Consider the following 15,018-nt stretch of genomic DNA (forward strand, 5'->3'; position numbering starts at 1 on the left):
AATTAATCATTTGCATAATGTGTGCAATCTCATTTTTTAGGGGGGGCAGAGTGGATAGAGCTATGGAAATAGCTATGGTCAGTACATACATAGCATGCTTTCTTGATTGCTCTGCTGCAGAACTGTCCATGGTGTTGGCAACTATATGATATAATTTCCTGATTAGATCTAATTGATTTATTTTTACCTATTTTTTCTAGTGTTCACTATAGGCTATGCAACCTGTGTGGGGGAAAAAGAATTGTGCAGCTATCACTTTATGACAGTTCTCAATCACAATGATGACAAAGGATGAGAAATTTCAAAGTTCTGAAAAAAGCAATGCACAAGTGCTGAACAGGGCTTCATTTTCCTTTCTGCATAAATGTTACACTACATTTAATTAATCTGTGAGAGCAGAAAACCATTGGTTAGCAATCCATTGCACCGCCTTTCCTACATACCAGTATTATTTTACAACTTGATGGCACCGGTGGTCAGTCACTGATCTCATGTCTGCGCATAATGAAAGGCGCTGCCAGAGCCAGTTTAAATAAAATGACTATTGCACTGTCTATTGATCAGTTTGGGCCTTACGGACTGTCCATATAACACGGCTGACCTGCAGTTTCAGTGGAGCCAGTTGATGTCCCTGTAGAATCCCTGTACTCTGAATAGACGAGTGGAACCGCCTCTGCCCCATTGCTAGGAAACCAGAGGACGCTCACCCACGCCCTGCACTGCGGCAATGCAACCACTGTTGGTGCAACCAGGCTTGGCGATGCCGTCACAGACCACTGTCACTGCACCTGTCTTCCCATTGACTTCCCTACGGTCTTCGTGCTGATTGGTTTATTGTCCTGTGGCTTTATAGCCTTAGAGGTAGGTTGACATACAGTACGCCGGGCTTTCTGGTTCTCTGCGGTGAGTGGTTGGCGAACCTGGATCAATTTCTGAGCTGCGGGTAAGAACAAGGATTGGGGATCTATGCTATGCAAGAAAGACAGTTACTGTATAATGTTAATGGGGAGCATTTAATACTGATCTGGTGTATATGTGTTCTATTAATAGGGTCTGAATTATGATATAACAATGCAGATTTAATATAGAGCCCCTCTGTTTTATCTGTAATTATCACTATAATATATACTGTATTCTGGAACACTCCCCTTGTACTATAACCTTACATTTCTATAGAATAACACACACTGAATGTATCAGTATTATAAAAAGGCACACACTCACAAAGCAGTTATGGTATTGTAACAATTTACATCAAAGCCAAAATACTGTATCGTTATTATAATGTCTTACAGGATACCGTACCTATGTGTATTGTAACATTGTGGATCCAAATCAGAACACTATACAGATTGATCAGGCAATTTTAAGCAACTTTCTGATTTACTCCTATTATCAAATTTTCTTCGTTCTCTTTCTATCTTTATTTAAAAAGCAGGAATGTAAAGCTTAGGAGCCAGACCATTTTTGGTTCAGAACCTGGGTTATGCTTGCTTATTGGTGGCCAAATGTAGCCACCAATAAGCAAGCACTATCCAGGGTTCTGAACCTAAAATGGTCCGGCTCCTTAGATCCTTGCTCAGAGAAGTCTTATCAGTACTGAGAGGTCCTTCAAAGAATTTTAGAAAACAAAAATGTTAGCTTAAAGAGACACGATACCCAAAATTTTCTTTCATGATTTAGAAAGAGCATGCAATTTTAAACAACTTTCTAATTTGCTTCATTTTCTTGATGTAAGTTGCTGGAAAGCATATCTTGATATGCTCAGTAGCTGCAGATTGGTTGCTGCATATAGATGCCTCGTGTGATTGGCTCATACATGTGCGTTGCTATTTACTCAACAAAGGATATCTAAAGAATGAAGCAAATAAGATAATAGAAGTAAATTGGAATGTTGTTTAAAATTGTATGCTCTACTTGAATCACAAAATTTGTTGGGTTTTAGTGTCCCTTTAAGAGCTGTTATCTCATTATGTTCCTGGTGCCAGCATGGAAATAAATCACAAAATCTCTCAAGCACTTTTTTGAGCATTATATAAGAATGTACTTGCCTCTCCTTCACATACAGAACCCTATATAGCTAGATAAACTGGTGTTAACCCCTTAGTGACCACAGCACTTTTCATTTTTTCTGACAGTTTGGGGCCAGGGCTATTTTTACATTTCTGCAGTGTTTGTGTTTAGCTGTAATTTTCGTCTTACTCATTTACTGTACCCACACATATTATATACAGTTTTTCTCGCCATTAAATGGACTTTCTACAGATACCATTATTTTCATCATATCTTATAATTTACTATAAAAAAAAATATAAAATATGATGAAAAAATGGGGGGGAAAAACACTTTTTCTAACATTGACCCCCAAAATCTGTTACACGTCTACAACCACCAAAAAACACCCATGCTAAATAGTTTCCAAATTTTGTCCTGAGTTTAGAAATACCCAATGTTTACATGTTCTTTGTTTTTTTTTTTTGCAAGATATAGGGCAATAAGTAAAAGTAGCACTTTGCTATTTCCAAACCATTTTTTTTTCTTCAAAATTAGCGATGTGACATGTATATATTTTTTTAGTAGACAACCCAAAGTATTCATCTAGGCCAATTTTGGTATATTTCATGCCACCATTTCACAGCCAAATGCAATCAAATAAAAAAAAATCGTTCACTTTTTCACAAACTTTAGGTTTCTCACTGAAATTATTTACAAACAGCAAATGTGGCACAAATGGTTGTAAATGCTTCTCTGGGATCCCCTTTGTTCAGAAATTGCAGACATTTATGACTTTGGCGTTGCTTTTTTGTAATTAGAAGGCCACTAAATGCAGCTGCGCACCACACTTGTATTATGCCCAGCAGTGAATGGGTTAATTAGGTAGCTTGTAGGGTTAATTTTTGCTTCAGTGTAGAAATCAGTCACCTGATACATCCTGACCCCCCTAAAACAGCTCTCTTTCCTCCCCCGCCTCACAATTGTCACCGCCATCTTAAAGGGACAGTCTAGTCAAAATTAAACTTTCATGATTCAGATAGGGCATGCAATTTTAAGCAACTTTCCAATTTACGTCTATTATCTAATTTGCTCAATTATTTAGATATCCTTTGTTGAATAAATAGCAATGCACATGTGTGAGCCAATCACACAAGGCCTCTATGTGCAGCAACCAATCAGCAGCTACTGAGCATATCTAGATATGCTTTTCAGCAAGTGATATCAAGAGAATTAAGCAAATTAGATAATAGAAGTAAATTAGAAAGTTGTTTAAAATGACATGCTCTTTCTAAATCACAAAATTAAAAAAATGGGTTTCATGTCCCTTTAAGTACTGACAGAAAGTCTGCCAGTAACAAAATAAAATACTTTTTTTTATAGTTATTCTGCAGTGTTGGATCCCCCCCCCCCCCAAAACAGCTCTCTAACTCTCCCCCCTCTACTTAGTTGCCGCCATCTTGGGTACTGGCAGCTGTCTGAAAAAACCCGGGACAGTCTAGTCAAAAATAAACTATCATGATTCAGACAGGGTATGTCATTTTTAAACAACTTTCCAATTTATTTTTATCATCAATTTTTCTCATAGTTGAAAGCTAAACCTACAGAGGCTCATATGCTAATTTCTTAGCCCTTGAAGGCTGCTTTTTATCTGAATGCACTTTTACATTTTTTTCACAACTAGAGGCCGTTAGTTCATGTGTACCATATAGATAAAATTGTACTCATGCCTGTGGAGTTACCTAGGAGTCAGCACTGATTGGCTAAAATGAAAGTCTGTCAAAAGAACTGAAATAAGGGAGCAGTCTGCGTAAAAAGTATGTTAAGATAACCGGGGAATGGGTAATAAAGGGATTATCTATATTTTCAAACAATAACATTTCTGGTGTAGGCTTTCCCTTTAAGCTAAAATATTCCTTTGTAAAACTATTTGAGGGACCTCACAGTACTGACGAGACCTCTCAGATAATCTTGCCAGAGTGGAGAGCTTTAAATCATGGGGCCCTGTGCAGGATTATGGATGTGAAGGACAGACAACTACATTTTAATATAACTTCTTAACAAAAATACTAGACATTTTGTTAAATTTCTCTTCAATTTTTACACAAAAGAAGATGTATTTAATGTCATTTTAACAATATACTCCTGTCTGGCTCTTTAAATGGATACACTGCAGTAAGGAGAACTTGTTCTAAAGCATCAGCGCAGTGCACTGTGTTTGAAAAGATAAATCTGTTTGTTTAACTTCATGAAGAATAATCAAAAATGTTCTCTGTTACATCTAAAACAGGGTTCTTCAAACCAAGGGTTGGGACCCATTGCTGGGTCGCAACACCATGTTTACTGGATCATGACTTGTGTATTGTATGACAGTGTGTGGTGTGTGTATTGTATGAGAGTGTGTGTGTATTGTATGACAGTGTGTGTTGTGTGTATTTTATGAGTATGTGTATTGTATGAGTGTGTTTTGTGTGTGTGTATATTGTATGAGTGTGTGTTGTGTAATATGAGAGTGTGTGTTTGCGGTGTGTATATTGTATAAGAGAGTGTGTGTTTTGTGTGGTGTGTATATTGTATGTGAAATATGAGAGTGTGTGGTGTTTGTATTGTATGAGAGTGTTTATGTGTAATATGAGAGTGTGTGGTGTTTGTATTGTATGAGAGTGTGTGTGTTGTGTGTGGTGTGTAATATGAGAGTGTGTGGTGTTTGTATTGTATGAGAGTGTGTGGTGTGTAATATGAGAGTGTGTGGTGTTTGTATTGTATGAGAGTGTGTGTGTTGTGTATGTGTAATATGAGAGTGTGTGGTGTGTAATATGAGAGTGTGTGGTGTTTGTATTGTATGAGAGTGTGTGGTGTGTAATATGAGAGTGTGTGGTGTTTGTATTGTATGAGAGTGTGTGTGTTGTGTATGTGTAATATGAGAGTGTGTGGTGTGTAATATGAGAGTGTGTGGTGTTTGTATTGTATGAGAGTGTGTGTGTTGTGTATGTGTAATATGAGAGTGTGTGGTGTGTGTATAGTATGAAAGTGTGTGTGTTTTATTACCTTTTACAACACTTTTTCAAGTTTTCTGTATATTTCTTCAGAAATGTAAGCATTTGATATAAATAGGCTCATGAAGTCATATGTTATCATGGCATTGGGTCTTGGGGGGGGGATCTAAAATGTTGCAAAATATATCACACAGCTTTTTATTATTATTTTTTAAATAGATATTTCAGTGCTTTTTTTTGTGTCACTTGTCTTTATCAGCCAAAGAGCAGTAGAGTCTCTGGACTCACTCTCCTTTTAGTTGCAAATTTAAAGGGATTTGAAACCCAAACATGTTATTTTGTGATGCAGACACAACATAAAATTTTATAAAGTTTCCAATTTACTTCTATTATCAAATTTGCTTAGTTCTCATTGTATTCTTTGAAGAGATACCTAGGTAGGTGTCTGAAGCACTACATGGCAGGAAATAGTGCTGAAATCTAGTGCTCTTGCAAATTGATTCCATTCTTAAAAAACTGCTGCCATATAGTGATTCACATATGTGCACGCTCCTGAGCGTATGTCTCAACAAAAGATACCACAAGAACGAAGAACATTTTATAATAGAAGTAAATTAGAAAGTTGTTTAAATTAGATGATCTATCTGAATCATGAAAGAAACAATTTGGGGTTTCATGTCCCTTTTTAATGTGATATAAAAGAGATGTCCCAAAAACAATACAATTTAAGTGATGGTAAATCTGAGCGTTAAAAAAACACTAGGATTTACCATCACTAAAAATAAACTGTAGTTTCAGTCATCAGTTATTAAAGTGATTGTAAAGTTTAATGAATCACTGACCAGTACCTTAAAATAATCTTAAAAACAGGGGTAGGTAAATTCATAAAATTTTACAAAGACGCTTCTTTTTAAAAATATTTACCATTGCATTATGGTAAACATACCGCTGTTCCTCCCCCCTGCATCTCCTGTTTTCTTTAGCATATGGATGATGAATCTGGCTTCCTCCAATCATTGCGTGCCGCCTTTTGGCATCCAGCCCGTGGGGCACGCAATGATTGGAGGAAGCCGCATTTGTAATCCATATGCTAAAGAAAGCAGGAGATGCGGGCGTAGGATCGGCGGTATGTTTACCATAACAAAATGGTAAATATTTTAAAAAAGAAGTGTCTTTTTGTAAAATTTAATGAATTCAAGTGCCCCTGTTTTTAAAATTATTTTTAGATACTGGGCAGTAATTTAATAAACTTTTCAATCGCCTTAAAAAAAAAAAAAGGGTGCTAAACTCAGTCTTTCTGTGCTGCGGCAGCTTGCTAAAGTCAGGGGCACTGGCCGACCACATCACAGTGCTCTTTACCAATGAGGTGATGTTTCGACCTCTAAACCAATAGCCGTTCTAGGATGTCGGATGACACGCACGGCTATTGGTTTAGAGGTGGAAACATCACCTCATTGAAGAAGAGCGATGTGCTGTGGGGTTGAGTTTAGCACCCTTTTTTTTGTAATAACTGATAACAGTTCATTTTTAGTGATGGTAAATCCTAGCATATTTTAAATGCTCAGATTTACCATCACTTTAAAATGGGGAAAAAAGTGAAAATAACCTGTGCACATAAAGTCCTTGTGTAAATAAAAATCAAGAGGCCTTTAAATGTCTCTGATATACAGTAAGTAGGAAACTTCCATATATTCTAAATGAGCGTATCCAATAGTTGCAACTTGCTTGAGAGCAATTCTTTGAGCTAGTTTAGCACAAGGCCGCCATAACTACAAGCAAGTTGCAACTTTTTGATACAAATTTCCTCTTACATTGAGTCCTGTTGTAGCACAGCAGGAAAACTATAGGTTTGGAATTTAAAGGAATAGTCAAGTCAAAATTAAACTTTCATGATTCATATAGAGCATGCAATTTTAAGCAACTTTCTAATTTTATTCCTATTATCAATTTTTCTTCGTTCTCATGGTATCTTTATTCAAACAAGGAGGAATGTAAGCTTAGGAGCCGGCCCATGGCTTGCTGATTGGATGGCTACATTTAAACGCTAATCAGCAATCGCTACCTAGGTGCTGAACCAAAAACGGGCCGTCTTCTAAGCTTACATTCTTGCTTTTTAAAATAAAGATACCAAGAGAACGAAGAAAAATTGATAATAGGAGTCAGTTAGAAAGTTGCTTAAAATTGCATGCTCTGAATCATGAGTTTAATTTTGACTAGACTATCCCTTTAAAGGCCAGTGCATTTAAAGGTCTCTTTATTTACACAATGACTTTGTGCACTGTTTATTTTTCGTTTGTTTTCTTTTTTTCATTTCATGTCCCTTTAAACCGTGTTTAAAACCTATTCTAAAGCTTTTTTAGCACGTTTTAGTGCTGCTGCTTTTTAATATACATGTTAGAAAACAATTTGAGCACCTGTATAAATATAAACATATTTTAGCTGCCAGTTTACCTGCAATTATTGTTGTTTTTTCTCCAATTTACGTAATGCTAGTTTAAAGGACAATTTAAATACAAAAGAATTGCGTATTCAAGAAGTGCATAATAAAGAGCCAATTAAATTTTAAATTACCGTAATTTTAAATGAGCATTTTGATTTTCCTGACAAATTTTAAAATTTACTTCAGTTTTGCACAGAAAGAGTACATATAAAAAGACTGTGCACCTGCACAACAATGGCAAAAAAATATTTTTATCAACTAAAAAATCCTCAATCAGCTTCCATACAGGAAACTTATAATAAGTTGCTCTCACGTTGGTACTTGACACCAATACAACTCAAAGCTATATAACCCCTCTACCTCTGATCTGCTGGAGAGAATGCGGAGAAGCTGGGTCACTCATCCATATCTGGTGGACTTGTGAAATACTTAAACCATTTTGGTTACAAGTCATACATCACATAAAAACAATTCTACATTGCTCTATTGATCTAACCCCTTTGAATATTTTACTCAATTACCCACCCAAAAATTAATAAAAATATAAAACTTAAAAAAAAAAAAAGACTGTGCACAGATTAATAAGTTCAATTTTTAACTTATTGTCCCATTAAATAACATGGCAATGCATTGCCCATCCTGAGATGGTGCTGAATTTAGCTATGTGTTTAAAGGGACACTAAACCCAAATTATTTCTATCATGATTCAGCATGCAACTTTCTAATTTACTCCTATTATCAAATTTTCTTCATCCTTTGCTATCTTTATTTAAAAAGCAGGAATATGATGCATAGGAGCCGGCCCATTTTTGGTTGAAAACCTGGGTTATGCTTGCTTATTGGAGCGTAAATGTAAGCCTCCAATAAGCAAGCGCTATCCATGGTGCTGAACCTAAAATGGGTTGGCTGCTACGATTTACATTCCTGCCTTTAAAATAAAGCTAGCAAGAGAACAAAGAAAAATTGATAATAGGAGTAAATTAGAAAGTTGAGTAAAATTGCATGCTCTATCTGAATCATGAAAGAAAAAAAATTGGGTTCAGTGTCCCTTTAAGCCATTCTCATTGGGTCAAACACAGTTCTGTTCAAGTACTGGCATTTTATTATTGCTAATTTTCTCCCTTTAACAGTGTGTGGCTAGCTTATATCTAATATTGCTGGTTCCAAAATTTGAAATAAATTTGTCATTCCCTGAGCTAAGTACGTTTGTAATTACATGTACTTTCTTTTAATTGAAAACAAGATTTTATGTTAAATTAAGAGACAATAATTTTAAAGAAACTGCTGTTGCAAGCTCTTCTCGATAAATGTTATCAAATCCCATCTCAACATAGGTAATTTGTTTTTATAGTAAATTTAGTGTGGTTTTTTTTTTTTTAAAAACAAATTTTACTGCTTGAAAAATTATTTATTAACCCTTTAATTCCCGGGGAAAAGTGGTTACCAAGAGAATGAAGAAAATTTGATAATGGGAGTAAATTAGAAAGTTGCTTAAAATTTCATGCTCTATCTGAATCACGAAAGGAAAACATTTGGGTTCAATGTCCCTTTAAATCTACTAAAATTAATCAAAATAAAGAGCAAAAATAAATTATTACTGATAGCTTTTCATATTACTAATAAAAATAATATTATGATCTTTGTTTGCAATTCGCTTACAGAATCCCCCCCCCCCCCCCTGTACATCAGCACTTTACAAGGGACATAATAATAACCCATGGTTTTAGTGGGGGGTGTTCTGTTATGTTCTCCGAACGCATTACGTTTCCCTGCCTAAGGCCACGCCTACAAAAAAATTGCAAAGACTGTAGTGCACGCATGTGCACACTGCCGCAGTCTGAAAATGTTACTTCAATAAACTTGGAAATTACACTAAAGAGCACGCATGCACTCACTGCCGCAGTCGGAAAATATTACAGAACCGGTGCATCCATAATTTTGACACTAGCTGGGGACATTGAAATAACAGTGCAAAAAAAAAAAAAAAAAAAAAAAAAAAGGCTTTATAGTCACAATTATTGTATGAATTTGTTTGATGAAATAACTGAACGAAAAGGCTTTCTATAATGAAAAGTACTGAAATAGTAACATTTAAAAACATATAGGTAAAAAGAGCTTCAATGCAGGAGGTATCTGTAATTACTTGAAGGCTTTACCATAATAATAGGCTATCTGCTAGTTTTATATATTAAAAATATATCAGGTGAGAGGGTATGTGTAGATTACCATCTATAGTTGATCTTCAAGGTATACTGTAAGTCAGAAAGGGTAGTTTTATATAATGGAGATAAAAGCCTTTTTTTGTCAATGGGATTTTGATGTCTCAAGCTAGTGCCAAAATTGTGTACGGACCGTTTCTGTAACATTTGCCGACTGCGGCAGTGAGCGCATGCGTGCTATTTAGTGTAATTTTAAAGTTTATTGTAGGTGGGTTGTAATGTAATATTTCGATTACAGCAATGAGCGCAAGCGTGCACTGTGTCTTCAAGTTTATTGTAGGCGTGGCCTTCTAAGTGACGTAGGTAAGAAAACTTAACGCGGTCGGAATATAGAACAGCATTGTCTGCTCTCTCCTGCAGCCTTCCTACACCTTATAAATAGTGCAGTATAAAATCTATCGCATAGCCGTGCCTAACTCCCCCCCAACCCACACTTGTAACGCCAAGCCCTGCCAACACCCAACTCCACCCCTTATCCAACTTGACCCCCCGTATCTGTAACTTCAGACCCAGATCTCCTCTAATTCAGACCAGATCTTTTAAAGGGACATGAAACCCAATTTTTTTCTTTCATGATTTAGAAAGAACATGTAATTTTAAACAACTTTCTAATTTACTTCTGTTATCAATTTTGCGTCATTCTCTTGATATCCTTTGCTAAAAAGCATATCTAGATAGGCTCAGTAGCTGCTGATTGGTGGCTGCACATAGATGCCTCAAGTGATTGGCTCACCAATGTGTATTGCTATTTCTTCAGCAAAGGATATCTAAAGAATGAAGCAAATTAGATAATAGAAGTAAATTGGAATGTTGTTTTAAAAATCTCTATATGAATCATGAAAGAAAACTTTTGGGTTTAGTGCCCCTTTAATCTTTGGATTGTTGGCAGGAAATGTTTGATTAACTCTACCTTTCCCTGTCTCAAACCTCCAGAATTAGGATTGCCACCCTTTTGCCCAGCCATTTCCACACATTTTTAAGGGCATGTGGAGTGGGTGTGGTTTGTGTGCATGACTTGATTGGTTGCTTATAAAGTATTTTTTTATGCAGTTTCAAATATACATAAACATTAAACACTCAGCTTTACAGTAAACCATATACTGTATATTTTAAACATTGCAGTAAACACAAATCTCTAAATGGTCACTGGTTAAAGGGACATTAAACACTAGATACATTTAATGCATCACCTACTAATTATGGTGCCACCTATTTTGGAATCTAGGTTACACTGCAGGTATCTGAAGGAGAGTTGCTGCACATGTGCAGACAAGTCAGCACCTTAATGCAGTGAAAGCTAGATTTTAACATGACGACACCCACAACTAGAGGGAGGCTCTGGCAGGGATTATCTTCAATACTATGTATAAATTATGTATTTACGGTTTAATGTCTCTTTAAGAATAAATTAAAATGACTTTTAACTTTAGTTTTGGTTACTATGCAAGCATGAGACATGTACTTACTGATACCTTGATTATTTTTTTACCATCCCTTAAAGTTACAAGAATAGTATAGGTTATCACAGGCTTTTATCATTGCTTTTCACTTTATTTTTTACTCATTTTAACCCCTTAATGACCACAATGTACCCTGTATGTCACTGGTCGTTAAGGGTTTTTTCAGGACATAATAGCACAAGTCTAGCAAGAACATGCTATTAATTCTCTCCCTCCAGCAGGCTTTGTGGAATAGAGCAGTCTCAGCGCTGGTGGCAAGACCGCACTAAAAAACAATCAAGTCCCAAAAAAAGGCCAGCGACATACAGGGTACGTCGCTGGTCCTTAAGGGGTTAATTTACCTTGAGCCAATAAGGTATTTAGTAGTCAAACCTGCAGCCTTACTCAGATGGGTGTTCCAGCACTGAGTATTCTGCTCTGTCTGCCATCCCCAGTGTCACTGCACAACGCCTCTGCAGTATCATCTTCCTAATTTTCTTACAGAGAGACTCAGCCAGCAAAGGGGAAAATATAGTGGGCGGATGAGAAGGAGAAGTTGTAGAGGGAATAATCTAGGACATTGGGATCAATTCTGAAAACAATTCTATTTTGTTTGATTCCTATTGTAATGTATGATTTACCTTCACATTCTAAAAAGCAGGGAACACTCCTTTGCGAGACACACTGATCTCAAGCTAAAAACTGCCTTTATAGAGTTAGGATAGGGGTTTCATAGTACTGGCGGGATTTCTTATAGAATCTCACAAGTCCAGAGAACTTTATAGAATATGACCCAGTAGAAAAACCTGGGACATGGGACTTACCTCTTGATTACAGGGTTGTCCCGATTATACTGGGACATGTGGGTACCCAAGTCAGAGGGCTTAGAGTTTACAATCTAAATGGTAATCACACACCTTTTGAGCTGTAGCCCCTATTGTTTTATATTGTTTGCACACTAATCACATTTTCTTGTGTGTATGGTTGGCAAGTTTTCTGTATGTTTTAGTATCCTTTGCAAAGCAATGTGCTATATTTAGAACTGTGTACGTCTAAAGCAAGTAACATATTGTATCTGTCATGTTCATAACCATATCTGCGCATTGTGTTAGCAACAGTACAAGATACACAGCTGCTCTGTATCAAAACAACTGGTTAAAAAGATTAAAGAGTCATTTTATGTTATTGTGTATTTAAGAATGTAACTTCTGCAGGAATTTTATAGTTATTGGATTTTACTGTTTACAGCTCGTCAGTTTCAGTGGATAATTTTTCTCTGTAATGTACAAGTAAATACAACAACTGGCTAATGTTTACAGCAATATGATGTGTGTGTATAGTAACCTTTTAGAAGACCAATTAAAAGGCAGAGCATTCAGAAGACCATGGTCTATTTTAATTTTATGTTATGCTCTATATATAATCTCAAACACAACACAGAATGGCCATGATTTACTACATACAGGTAGGCTGAAGCATAAACTCAAGATAGTTTTGGTATTTGATCATATGGTGATGACCAAGGTACAATATCAAGGTCTCTTCTTACCTAGGTCTTAAAGGGATATGGAACCCACATTTTTTTTCTTTCATGATTCAGTCACAGCATAAGATTTTAGACAACTTTCCAATTTACTTCTATAATCAAATTTCCCTCATTCTATTGGTATCCTTTGTTGAAGGAGCAGCAATGCACTACTGGGAACTAACTAAACACATCAGGTGAGTAATCACAAGAGGCATATATGTGCAGGTACCAATCAGGAGCTAGCTCCCATTAGTGCTTTGCTGCTCTCAATCCTACCTAGGTATGCTTTTTAACAAAGGCTATTAAGAGAACAAAGCAAATTAGGTAATAGAAGTAAAATGGAAAGGTGTTCAAAATTACATGCTCTGTCTGAATCAGGAAATAAATATTTTGGGATGCCAGCTTCCAACCAAGCAAACTGAAATGCAAACAGGGGTGTCCCAGTCAAGTGTGTAATTTTCCTAGGCAGATACAAAACCTGTAGATGGACTACACTCTCAATTTGGAATGGGTGCACATCCCATGCCATTGGCAAAACTTACAACTGAGTTTGTATTCAGTGACTCAGGCAGTTAACCCCAGACAAACCCCAGCGTGCAAATTCCAAAATTACATAAAAATACCAAGCGCAACACACAGACAGGTAGGATAAAATGTAGAGTTAGTTACAGCATTTTACCCGATAGTGATAAGCCCAGGAATGTGTCATTTTCCTAGACACATGCATAACCTATGCCACTAGAAAACTCACAGATATCAATAGGAAAAAAATCACATAAAAATATAAAACACAACACACAGGATGTCCAGCACTTAGCTAGCATAGAAACATAAAAACACATGAAGGTTTATTCTTACCTGGGTTCACCATCTATCTATCTATCTATCTATCCTATATATATTCTACACACACACATTTATGTGAAACTTAATTGCTATCATGAATACAGAGGAGTCAGTTGCATATGATTTAAGTGGCAGAAAAGATTTTATATTCAGATTTATCTAGAATAATCCAAACATTAGGAGTAACACACACACACACACACATATACATATATATATATATATATATATATATATATATATATATATATATATATATATATATATATATATATATATATATATATATATATAATCTCCAGTCTATGGGAATGTATAACCTAGACTGCAATGCACATTAGCAACAGAAATCTGCAGTCTTTATATTTCACTGTGCATTTGCCTATTGTGTACTATGTACTGCATTGCAGCTCGTCTAGTAAGACAAGGGTTAAGATAGGCTGGCAGCACTTCTCTGACTGCCATCCTGTCAGTGCATTATGTATGAGTATTAATTGGTATTAAATCATTGGCTGCCCTCTCCCACATCTCTTGATTTGTAGATACTGTGCTTGACTGATTGGATGAATCTGGAAACAGCAACTCCCTTCCACCAATCGTTCTCTCCTGCAGCAGCTTGTGTGCAAAGTGCATTTCATCCATCCACTAGCCCACTGCAGAAACCTTCAGCATCATTCTGTCTGATCTCACATTACCTGCACTAACCTGCCTTTCTTCTGCACAGGTAAACATTCATTATGTGTAAAATCAATAAGATCTTTTTTCTTGCTCTTTATAGTTATCATGGTTTTGAAACACCTTATAGAGTTTTTAGCATCACTTTAGATTAGAGAAGAAAAATACAAGCGGTTTTGCTGGTCATTAAAACGTATTGAGTAACAATAGTGCATATTAATATTCTGTTTCCTCTCATTAGGGTATCATCTGGCAACATGAGCCGTGGATATTCAGAAAACAATAATTTTCTCTATGACAATAACCAGATGGTGTTGGATATGATCCTTTATTCTCTTGTTGGTGTTCCCCAGCCCATTAACTGGGATAGTGTAGCCAGGCTGGTCCCAGGATATACTTCAAAAGAGGTAATTGAGAGAATGAGTAGCAGTCTCAAAGCTTGTGCATCTGTTTGGGGGCTGAAGAACATGTTAGTATATCCATTAATGATTAGTACTTGTGCAGAATTCAATACTATTCATGCATTTATATAGATGACTTTTCATCATCTGCTTTTTTTTCATTTTTACCTAATTGAGAATACTTATATGGCTTAAAGAATGTATCTATTTAATGATCTACTTGTATTGTATCAGTGTTTCTCAACTCCAGTTCTCAAATACTCCTAACGTGCCAGATTGTCAAGAAATCGTAACTAAAGGACGGATGAGAGCGAGATAATAACCAAGGTTACTGATCAGCTGACTATTTTCACCTCTGCTCTAGTTAAGATATGAATATTTGGCCTGTTAACCCTTTGAGTGCTAACGATGGCTCTGAGCCATCGCAAATTGTCCCAGTCAGGTGCTGATGACGGCTCAGAGCCATCGCTAGCACTCACCTA

The 15,018-nt window shown here is 36.2% G+C and overlaps 1 protein-coding gene across 1 annotated transcript in view; it reads left to right on the top strand.

Annotated features, from left to right (window-relative positions):
• Nucleotides 1-868: 868 nt before the first annotated feature.
• The window catches only part of SANBR (SANT and BTB domain regulator of CSR), a 168,331-nt gene continuing 154,181 nt past the window's right edge, over nucleotides 869-15,018 (top strand). The window contains exons 1-3 of the mRNA XM_053712047.1: nucleotides 869-943; nucleotides 14,003-14,184; nucleotides 14,377-14,542. Of these exons, the coding sequence (XP_053568022.1) occupies nucleotides 14,393-14,542 (150 nt within the window). The 5' untranslated portion in view covers nucleotides 869-943; nucleotides 14,003-14,184; nucleotides 14,377-14,392. The remainder of the gene's footprint in view (nucleotides 944-14,002; nucleotides 14,185-14,376; nucleotides 14,543-15,018) is intronic.

Source organism: Bombina bombina, chromosome 4, assembly GCF_027579735.1.
Source record: "Bombina bombina isolate aBomBom1 chromosome 4, aBomBom1.pri, whole genome shotgun sequence".
Classification (NCBI taxonomy): Eukaryota; Metazoa; Chordata; class Amphibia; order Anura; family Bombinatoridae; genus Bombina; species Bombina bombina.